The sequence below is a fragment of the Convolutriloba macropyga genome, chromosome 4, assembly GCF_964194025.1.
Source record: "Convolutriloba macropyga chromosome 4, txConMacr16.3, whole genome shotgun sequence".
In the NCBI taxonomy this organism is placed as follows: domain Eukaryota; kingdom Metazoa; phylum Xenacoelomorpha; order Acoela; family Convolutidae; genus Convolutriloba; species Convolutriloba macropyga.
In genome coordinates this window covers 61,893,120-61,905,222 of record NC_134471.1, presented here as the reverse complement: position 1 = coordinate 61,905,222, position 12,103 = coordinate 61,893,120, and the positions used below count along the sequence as shown (strand labels likewise).

At 36.9% G+C, this 12,103-nt stretch overlaps 1 protein-coding gene across 2 annotated transcripts in view; it reads right to left on the bottom strand.

Annotated features, from left to right (window-relative positions):
- Positions 1–12,103, bottom strand: part of LOC142337807 (putative E3 ubiquitin-protein ligase MID2) — an 85,992-nt gene that overhangs the window by 15,120 nt on the left and 58,769 nt on the right. For both annotated transcript variants that reach the window (XM_075387334.1, XM_075387335.1), the window contains exons 11-12: positions 5,316–5,474; positions 4,848–4,983 (exon numbers count right to left, since the gene is read on the bottom strand). In XM_075387334.1, coding sequence (XP_075243449.1) covers positions 4,848–4,983; positions 5,316–5,474 — 295 coding nt within the window. The remainder of the gene's footprint in view (positions 1–4,847; positions 4,984–5,315; positions 5,475–12,103) is intronic.

The following is a 12,103-nucleotide window of genomic DNA, read 5'->3' as shown; positions in this document are numbered from 1 at the left end:
GTAATGGAAAGCTTACAGAAATACCTGACGTCGCCAATTCAATAGTTATAAAACTAAAAGAATTTGGTATTAACTCCACTGTAACTTTTCGAAATAGATTTAAAATACAGGAGACATTTCTATTAATGAGTTGAAATTAGTTTTCTCAATTAATTTTAAAATTTGAGAACATTAACGAAAAAAATTGATTTAAAAAGGGAGAGCTAAGAAAAAAGTTAAAAAAGTGCTAAGTACATTATTTATCAGCAACAGAAAATCCACTCCATACCAGAAGAAACTTTTTTGGTCCTCATTTATTATAAAAAAGAGCCCTTTATAATGGAGCCGGAGAAAAAATTGGAGACATTACGCAAGACCCGCTAGTTTTGCGAGACCAACAAAAAACTAGTCCTCCACAAAAAACTCAGTAGTTAGAAATCACAAAAATTGTACTAGCTGTTATGATAACCGAAAAGTAACAAAGCTCTAAAAACATAGCTGGCAGCTTGCCACAAAATAACTGCAATAGCTTCGCAGATCTGCAGCCTGAAAAAGATACACAGACCGACAAATAGTAATCCCTCTTCCTGTTATTAATTTCTGAGATGTTATATTATATTTTCATTAGGAATCTGTATAACTTATTGCTGCTTCTATTAGCGGCTCTCAAATAACCCTCAATTAGAGCCACATACACTGAGTTGATCTCATTTCCTTGAATTGAAGTAGCGCTGAAAGCGAGGAAAGTCATTTCTGAGAGTGACGAAAGTCGTATGCGACCAAAATTAAATCACGCGAATGAACCAAAAATCGCACCACTAAGTGAAAAATCACTTTACGCACCAAATTCATGAATTGCATGAATTATTGAAGAAAACGCATATTTGAGCTGATGGCGACCTCAAATTGTTGTAACAAAAAACGAGAAGCTTAATAATAGCTCGCAATCGGAGTTAATTTAAAAAAACAAAACAGTGTTTTAGGTGAGGAAATTGGAAAAAAAAACAAAATTCAACAATTTTGTTTTCTAATTTTTTCATATATGTGAACTTTGACAAAATCATAAAACTTTGAGATAAAAAATAGCTATCAAAACTAAATAAAAACTCACTAAAACTTTTTAGAAAACAAGTAGCGTTGAAGTAATAAAAGCCAATAGCTATGAACTCAAACCACTAACTATAAACTTCATTAGGAAGCCGATAAGGATTGTCATCAACAATTCACCGTGACTAAAAGCACTACTACAATTTGACATCTTTGAAAATAACAAACACGCCCCAAAACAACCCAAATCCTTTGGATTGTAAAAAAACGAAGAATTAATAATAGCCTCGCTATTTCTTCGCGTCTAATAACAAAAAAAAAGCAATCTGTTAGCCACTCGTTCTCAAATGGATCTAGAAAACTTTTTGGCCCAAAAAAAGGATGAAAACTCGTCAAAACCAACATATCAGTTTACAAAGGGGAAAAAATCGCAAATATAGCCGGCAGACTGTCGGAAAATTGCCGCCGCTGTAGCCCTTGACTCACATTGGGATTGAAACAGAAAAAAAAAAAGAAACAACCGACAAACGTCGAGCGAATTGCTCTCAAACGACCGGCGAGCGGTTGTCTTCGTCAGTAGCTAGCCACGGTTTCAGAAGTCATCTTTAAATTAATTAAAGGGGCGCAAGGTGAGCGCAGCGGGGGTGCAAAAATGGATTAGGGGACTGATGTGGGGGCGGTGGGTGGGTGGGGTGTGGGACCAATTTATAAGAACCGCCCTCCACACAATAAGTTTAAGTCTCCAAAACAGTTTCTGTTAATCGCATGCTTCAAAACTAGCGTGCTGAGAGAACTTAATGAGAACTTAAGAGGACTTAAGCAAACATAATGCAAACTGGTCGCTACCTCTTTATCCAGTTTTTGAAGAGGAAAGTCAAATGGGTCAGACGAAAAATTCGGCCAAGCGAAAAATTGCATAAAAGAGACAAACAGGATTATTATATTTGCTTTCGAGAGCAACTAACAGTGATTTCCAAAAGGTGCCTGTTAATTCATGTATGATAAAAACATTTCTACTATAACTCATTGTTAATGAGGATCAGAGATGATGACATTAGGCTACATAACAGCAGCTGAAGTGCGGCATCGACAAAGAGAGAGAGAGAGAGAGAGATAAAACGTGAACAAGAAAGAAAAAGAAAGAAGACCTAACCGACATAGAGAAAGAGAGGTAGGAATAATTTCCATAATGGGATTCGACTCCGCAACTTTTCTCCCCTTGTTAGTTTTCTCCCCTTGTTAGTAAATAAATCACATAAAAAACTGAAAGGCAAAATTAAAAAAAAGTTCTCAAAATCGCAGTAAAAAAGGTCGAAACCAATTTGTCTCTCAAAAGTTCTGTCAAGTAACCGATCTTTGAGACATAAAAAGTTTCGTTGGCGAGTAATGGTCGTTAAACTCAGAAAAGGACAAAAAAATTGAAACTTTAGAAACAATTGCGAAACTTCGAAAAAATCTTGCTAAAACTCGATAAAACTCGATAAAACTCTTGCTAAAACTAATATCTTAAGAACCGTTTCAATGTCTTAAAAGACTATGCAGTATTCGTGTATCAAGCCTGAAATATTTTCACAGGCTCATAAAGATCCACACACTTGGAACATGGTAAAAAAAGTTCAAAAAATAAAAATTCAAAATTTTATCGAAAAATTACTAAAACTGGAGTCATAAAAAATATTGATCACTATAACGTTAACTCTAGAAATTATACAACAGCCTATAATCAAACCTTAGAATAGGTCCCAGTGACCCTGGTGCCGAGGAAAATTCAAAAACTTGAAAAAATTGCAAATATTTTAAATTGTTTAAATTCGTGATATTAAAATCTTGAGGAACATTCCATTACATCTATAAACTATCCAGTAACATATTAACAAACCCTGGACAAAGTTCCCTGGCTCTTGAGGCTAGAGAAACCTAAAAAAGGAGAAAAAATTCAAAAGCTTAAAAAAATTGCTAAGACTTTGATATTAAAAAGTTGAAAACTAACCCATGACCAACAAAATTTTTTCCAGTAACTTATTATCAAACCCTAACGGATGATTTCTGACCCTTGAGACTCAAAAAACCTGAATAATGACAATAAATGTCAAAAAATTGAAATGGCAAAAAAATTGGCAAAAAAGCTTAAATTCGTGATGTTAAAATCTGGAAAAACATTCCATTACATCTAGAAATTATACAGTAACCTATTTTCAAACCCTAGGAGGTTCCTTGACTCTTGAGGCTGAAAAAACCTAATTGCTAAAATTTGTGACATTAAAATTGAAAAACTATTCTATGGCCAATAAAAATTGTCAGTAACTTTTATCAAACCCCTTAGGATGTTTTCTGGACCCAAAAATACCTGAACCAGGAAAAATAGATGTCAAAAAACTCAAAAATGTTTTGACAGAAGAAATGCTAAAATTCGTGATGTTAAAATGTTGAAATCATTCCATTACCACTTCAAATTATGCACTAACTTATTATTAAAACCTAGAGGAGGTTCCCTAAAACGTAGGGCTGATAAAAATTCGAAAAGGTCAAAAATTTTCAAAAAGCCTGAAAAAAAATTACAAAATAGTTTAAATTTGCGTGTTTTTAGCGATCGGTTGTTCTTCAGTAGCTAAAAACGGGGGGGCACGCGCTGATTGGGGCAACAGTGGGGTGGGGGTAACTGCGCGGGGGGGGGGGAGGGGTTGAGGCAAACGTGGGGGGGCAACAGTGGAGGGGTCTTCAACCTCTAAGAACTGCCCTTTCACAACATAAGTGTAGGTCTCCAACACAGTTTGAGCTGAAACAGAGCTGAAAGGCTCTAAGAGCATTTAATGCCCGCTGGGTAATACCTGTTTATCCCGTTAAAGTCAAAAGCGTCAGACGAAAAATCGCATAAAAAAGACCGACATGAATGACTAATATAATTGCTACAAACTTCGTTTGAAAGCAATTAAAAAGATAAATTGACAGAATTTTTTCAAAAAAGTGTTCTAATTTGGTGGGCAGTTTCAGTTAGATTCTAAAACTATACTTTATTCAGCTTTTAAACCTAAAGCTGTTGGGCTTAATACTAATATCAGCTATCAATAGCTCTAATGAACTTTGATAACCTAATGAACTGACTTAATGACGGGGCTTTATCGGTTTATCCCATTGCTTTTGCTCTTTTGACATTGACCTATTCACCGAATTGCGTAATTCAATGCGTGAAAGAATTTAAAATCCAATCAGTTGAAACACTGAGTAAGGTAAATCACAGGTCAAACATAAAAAATCATGACGTATGAAAACGAAAAACGCGATTAAAAGGTAAAGCGACTTAAAGGAGAGCGCCTAAATAATAGCAGCTGAGAGGCTGACGGCGGCTATTGAAACGCCTCCGAATTGCCCAAAACGGTAAGCAGGTCTAGAAAACACCTCAAAATCTATATTGCAGCCCAGTAGAGCCACTTCTTCAAGAAAAATAAGCGGAAACAAAACTGATTCCAAATCGCCGCACGCGAAGAAAAGTATGGGGTCACTTAATCAAAATTTTTCCGCACCTTTTTTTCCGCTCTCGCTAAAAAATGCGGCATTGACATAAAAAGAACTCTCACTTCTCTTCACTTGAATTTTGCTCAAGCAAATTGAACTAACATTTAGTTTTCACATTACGCAGTTCTTTTCCAAAAAACGCTGCATCGTAAAAACAAGATTATCGCAACATACTCAACTTGCAACTTCGCAGCTATAAAAACGCATGAGACCAGCAAGACTAATTTGTTATAATTCAGGACATCGTTTGGAACCAATTCAAGATCTATCAGGAATGAAGCAAACAGCTGCAGTGGAATATTACTAACCGGATGGTCCACTCATCGTCACTGTCCTCTCTGAACTCAACCACAAACGTCACAAGGGATGATGCATTGGAACTACATGTACTCACACTTCTGTCCAGCGCACCACTGGCTCCAATTCCCCGAACAATATCACTTCCTTAACACAAGAGAACATTCAGTAATTTTAGTGTCAGTAATGCAAGTTCCAGTGTTTAAATAATTTTAGCATAATTGCTCATTTGAGTGAAAGATGCCCGTAAACATTCAAATAATTGACGAAACCAATCTTTTTTTCTTGTTAACCTCATAAAATGCAAACTAGTCCCCCTTTTGACTTTGTTGCGTAATCTATGTACTTTGTGCCAGATTATCCCAATAAATTTTTCTGGTTCGAATTTTGTCTAACATCAGCCAGTTTCAGAGATTAGTTATCTTTTTTTTTACAAAATCTTCAAGTTCTTATCAGACAACAGGAACTGAAATAAGCACCTGGAGTCAATGCAATGGCGCCAGTGTGAGAAATGGATCTGGAAGTGTTGCTCTGATTAATTCGGAAACTGCTCACATCCAATAGTGACTTCCACCTGAACATGATTACGTTCTTCGCCACTGAACACTCATCCTCGTCAACCTCTGGCGTCTTTGGAACTAAAAAAGAGCAATTTATCTTTTCAGAAGTTTAACGGATTGTACCTTTCTCTCTAATTAGATATTGGAAGATACGCGGCAGATTTACTTGAACTAAACGCCAATGATTCTCATGGGCCGTGCGATACATCGATCAAAATATTGTACCAAATCCTATTGACCTCCATATGTAAGTATGATATATTAATGACTTCCAATATTTCACTAAACCATAATTTACCGCCGTCTGTAAGGTGATTTGTTCAACTTGTTCAAATCACCCATTTTCATTACTTTTACTTAACTTCACTCTTTTAATAGCTTTATTTGAATGCAGTTGCTCTTCTAAACTTCTAGTTTTGAAGCCGGAAATATCTGTTAGTGGAAACTCAGCACCTTTTAGAGATTCTGATTGGAATTGCGTCGGAATTCCATATCTCTTTACCAAAGCTACTAACTCAAGTTAAATATTTGACCACGGATTCGTGCTGCACGTTACAAATTCGGACAAGCATTAAATACAAAATACAATTGCTAATCTATTGAGCTAGATATCAAATGCCGCAGTCAGCACCTAAAGAACGCGCTCTACATGGAATAGAACCGTTCTGGGAGCGACCCAACTTGGAACCTCCATTAAGATGGGAAAGATGGAGAATGATCTTAAAATTAGCAGTCCTGGCAAAAGAGGGAATTTCAATAAATATCTTACGAGGAGCACCCCCGGTGAAGTAACACTTCATCCTGAACCGATCTACGAGGAAGACGTCGACAATAATACTGTCCCAAGTTAACGCGATCGCAGAATCAGAAACGAACAGTTAAAGAATGCTTGGCTCAACGGGTCTTTCCCATTATAGCCCCCCCCCCCAGCTTAGTGGTCAGATAACCTATAGCCCCCCCCAAACATGGTAATTATTAGCCCCCCCAAACATGGTAATTATACCATAATGGGGGGGCTATAATTTCATGGGGGGCTATAATGGGAAAGACCCGGCTCAACAAACGCCAAAGGTTGAGGCTGCGGGAATTCTATGTGGTGACAGGCCTTGGAAATTACGTGACAGCAAAGCTGACTTCCTTAACTACCTCAGTCTAGGCACGAAAGGCCGACGGATTTTTGGCTCACAAGGACCCACCCTTCAGATTGATCAAATATCAACAAAAGATTTGTGGGACGCTCTGGATAACGTCTTTACAAAATTTTCGACCACTACGTTTTCCTAACAAGAAACAACTAAAAGGGAAATCAGTGGAAAAATTTTATGGATGTCTACGCGAACTGTCTTTAAATTGTGATCTCGGCAGTAATGAAGAATCGATCATTCGAGATGTATCCATTGCTAATATTCAAGATGGAGAAAATCAATTTGAACTCCTGAAAGGAACACGAACCCCCCAGAAGGCGCGAGAACTAACAATTATTGTAGAAATGGACAAACAAAACCAACTGAAAATTTCGGGGAACACAGCATACACAGTATCTAATCAAATCGCTAATCCCGCAATTAACAGTATTCAGAAATCGTGGAACAATCCCAGACTAATACAGACAACTGTAAAAACCCCTCTGCCCGAACTTGGTCACCTAGCCATCGACAAAACTGCCCAGTACGAGGAAAAACTTGTAAAAACTGTGGTATAAATAATCATTTTGCAAAAGTCTGCCGAAAATAAAGAACCCGATGAAACCAAAACCTAGAGTCAATAATGTAAAAGATGTAACATCTGAAGCCGCTACAGTTGGAACATCTGCTACACAATAACAAGTTTACCAAATAGATTCTATGCTAAAAAGCATAACACTTCTGAAGCGAACTACGACTCCGATTACGACGACCTTGACGATAATTGCGTAGCAGTCATCACAAACTTTGAGAGAATAGAACCAGTCAATATGCAAACGCAATTCGGAAACTGAGACTAAAGCACTAGTGGACTCCGGTAGCGTCGGCACAATCATTCACAAAAGCCTAGCAAATGCGGTTGTTCTGAGCAACAAAGATAGCTATTGGACAAAACCGTCGGGATTTATAAGATTTGAAAACATTTACAAATGATTTAATCAAAATAGTTGGTGTTATTAGTACTGCGGTAAAATGCAGTGACTGGTTGGCTAAAGACATCAAAGTTACCGTCGTCGAAGATGGACATAATTGGACGTGACCTGTTTCCATACCTCGGACTTTCCGTAAATCAATCAAGACAACTATTAAATGTTAATTAAAATCAATTTCCAATCAAACAACAAATAGCTTTCGATTTTCCAGGTCTCATCTCCCGAATCAGTAAATCTCACAAACATACTGCGAATTCCACATTTCAAAACAATTTCACTCCACAACTCATCAGAAAGGAAGACAAGAACCAAAGGATCTTCAACCCTTAGTAAATGCAGAACTTAAAAAATTAACAGATGAAAAACACAATTTAAAACTTTATAGTCGCTCTGAAAAAACTTTATATCTCCAATCGTCGTAAAAGTTAAAAGAGATAAAGCCGTTAAACTGGCTTTAGAATCCAAAATTTTAAATAAGTCCATTCATGAAAATAAATATCAGATGCCTAATAATAATCTAAGACACAAATCAACAAAATATTAACACAAATGCATCGAATGAAACAGACTTTCTCTATACTGGATTTGAAGTACGCTTACAGTCAATTAAATATAGACCAGGAAACGTCCCGCCATAACAATTTCAACAATAAAATTAGCGAATGTACAGGCACATATCGTTTCATTGCTGAATGGAATATACTCTAGTAGGACTTGAAACAAATACAATGTTTCCTTGATGATATTATTATTATTATCGTCAGTCGAGGATCTCAAGCTGATCATTTAAAATTAGTCTATCAATGCTTGAAAAGACTGGATGAGGACAACCTCAGTATTAAATTACCTAAGTGTCATTTTGCCAAAACCGAAATAGAAAGGTTAGGTTATAAATTTAGCCAATCATTTAAAATTAGTCTATCAATGCTTGAAAAGACTGGATGAGGACAACCTCAGAATTAAATGACCTAAGTTTCATTTTGCCAAAACACAAATAGAAAGGTTAGGTTAAAAATTTAGCCAATCTGGTATTTATCCATTAGAGTCAAACATCAGCAATCTTAAATCTTTCAGAACCGAAAAATTTAAAACAATTACGATACTTCTTAGGATCAGTACACTACTTAAACAAATTTAGATCAAATTTTTGATAAATTAATAACGAACCTCTCACAATTATGTCATCAACTTCGTCCTCTTCTTAAAAAGAACCCAAAATATGTTTGGAATAATGAGCCAGAAACACATTTCCAACACATTGAAAATCAAGTAGCAAACACAATTGAAAACAGACTAAAATCCACATTTGTAAACCCGCATCAAAAGCGACGCAACTTGAGCGGGCTTAGGTGCCGCATTAGAGCAACGATCACCAACAGGTAACATTTGCATCACGATTACTTAACACCAATGAGGAAAGGTGTAGTGTCAACAAATTAGAATTATTAGGAGTGGATTGGTCTGTCAAATACTTTAAATATTATCTATTTGGATAATCTTTCACTGTCATTACTGATCACAGAGCATCACTATCTATCATGTAAGAACCTAGATCTAATAAATCTTATATTAGTCGCCTCACACATTGGAAAGATCGATTATTACCTTTCCTTTTTAACATTGAACATATACCAGGTGCTAAACTGGGACTGGTAGATTACATTCCTCGCCAATCAAATCAGAGAGCAAAAGTTACAAACAAATATGAAGAGGAATTTGCGGTTGCAACAATTACCCGCATTCGTGACGCGATTGCAGCATTTTCCGCACCACTCCAACTGTCAATCACAGCACATTAACGCGATAAACACACGTCCACTTATTCCCAACAAATAAACAATGCCAAATTGCTTTCTGTCTTAAACTCTCGCACAACTTAGTTGCTAAATTTTCCCTCTGCCAACGCAGCACTATTCCACTTTCTCAAATCAGAAGGAATGAGTTCCAAAATTGCTTCACCACAAACTTAATCTGGAAACACAGGGCGAGTGACCTTCCAATCCACGCCGAATTTGGAGGTCAACACTACAAAATCGTCTAACGAAGGACCCACCACCCTAATTTGGAGCTCTCAAAGGAGGAGTTTTTCGAGAATAACCTCACACAGTTGTTTACAAAAGGACTGCTTAGTTGATTGCATAGATGCAGTACTGAAGCAGGTTAGAGACTGCATTTTGCAGAAAGCTGAACAACGATGCAGGGACTTAAATTCGTATATGCATTCCTACTGGCGCGACTTTCACGTCAGCTCAGGATGCGTATACTTTGACGAGAAAGTGGCAATCCCGAATTCCATCCAGGAAGTGGTACTAGAATCACTCCACCTAACATATCCTGGGAGTTGGGTATGACCAAACTTGGTCACTACGCTTTGTGGCCGTATATGCACAGGGAAATTCTCACAAAAGCGGCCAGGTGCAATGCATGTACAGACATAGGTTAAAAAAATAGACCAAAAATCCCGGCATCTAAGTGGCAACCCCACAACTATTGTTCTGAGCCAAATGAAGAAACTCAAATAGGCTTTGGTGGACCAATTAGAAAAGAAAAAGATCAACACATACATTTTCTCGCATGTATTGACAGTTTCTGCAAATATCCAACAGAACTATTTGATAAAAAGAAATGGACCTAACGTTGTAAAAAGTTTAGATGAACATGGAGTACCACGTAAAATCCGATTAGATCAAGCCAAAGGCCTAAAAGAAAATAGAGGAAATTTTCTGCAAGCAAAAAAACCTTTATATAATAACAGCACCGCAAATGATCATCGAGCCATTGGATTAGTAGAACGTTTGCTACAAACTATTAAAATACGCTTAGGCTGCATAAAATTAGCTACTAAAAACAACAGATTCACATTAAAAGAATCAATAAAATTAATATTGTATTGATTAGGTGATTGTAAACAAAAGACAACAAATGTAACACCTTTCCAAGCACATTTTGTAAGAAAACCAAACACACCTAGTAATATAAGTACAAATCCAGAATCGACCAATCTAACACATGAACAAATGTTGAACCACTATTTAGACGCTGACACTCCCAGTTGAAGACTACTTGGACGAAAATGGATGGGTATTGGACTTTGGGACACGTTAGCACCCGGAAAAACAGTACTCGGCACCTCCCCAACCACAACAGTTATCCAAGAGCCCGGTGTTCCCGAACTTCGCCTTAGGAACAATGATATTGCGAAATTCGGCACCAAAGCCGGACCAACTACGGAGGAGAAAATTGCGTTCCATTCTAACGAGTTACGGAAAAAATACAGAGGAGACATCAAAATTAGGCACTGACATAATTAAATCTTTTTAGGCGTCTCCTCGACAAATAGTAACATACGGATTTGAAGTACGCTTAAAGTCAATTAGATATAGACCCGGAAACGTCCCGCCATGGCAATTTCAACAATATAATTAGCGAATGTACAGGCACATATCGTTTCATTGCTGGATTCTATGGTCTTACTGACATTCCAGCTGCATATCAAAAATTGATGGAATATACTCTAGTAGGACTTAAAACAAATACACTGTTTCCTTGATATTATTATCGTCAGTCGAGGATCTCAAGATAATCATTTAAAATTAGTCTATCAATGCTTGAAAAGACTGGATGAGGACAACGTCAGAATAAAAACACCTAAGTGTCATTTTGCCAAAACCGAAATAGAAAGGTTAGGTTATAAATTTAGCCAATCTGGTATTTCTCCATTAGAGTCAAACATCAGAAATCTTAAATCTTTCAGCACCGAAAAAAAAATAAATTAATTACGATACTTCTTAGGATTAGTACACTACTTTTTCATAACAGATAAATTCATAACGGACCTCTCACAATTATGTCATCAGCTTCGTCCTCTTCTTAAAATGAACCCAAAAGATGTTTGGAATAATAAGCCAGAAACACATTTCCAACACATTGAAAATCAAGTAGCAAACACAATTGAAAACAGACTAAAATCCATATTTGTAAACCCGCATCAAAAGCGACGCAACTTGAGCGGGCTTAGGTGCCGCATTAGAGCAACGATCACCAACAGGTAACATTTGCATCACGATTACTTAACACCAATGAGGAAAGGTGTAGTGTCAACAAATTAGAATTATTAGGAGTGGATTGGTCTGTCAAATACTTTAAATATTATCTATTTGGATAATCTTTCACTGTCATTACTGATCACAGAGCATTACTATCTATCATGAAAGAACCTAGATCTAATAAATCCTATATTAGTCGCCTCACACATTGGATAGATCGATTATTACCTTTCCATTTTAACATTGAACATATACCAGGTGCTAAACTGGGACTGGTAGATTACATTCCTCGCCAACCAAATCAGAGAGCAAAAGTTACAAACAAATATGAAGAGGAATTTGCGGTTGCAACAATTACCCGCAATCGTGACGCGATTGCAGCATTTTATGGAAATTCCGCACCACTCAACTGTCAATCACAGCACATTGACGAGATAAACACTACACAGTTCACACGTCCACTTACTCCCAACAAATAAACAATTCCAAACTGCTTTCTGCCTCAAACTCTCGCACAACTCAGTTGCTAAATTTTCCCTCTGCCA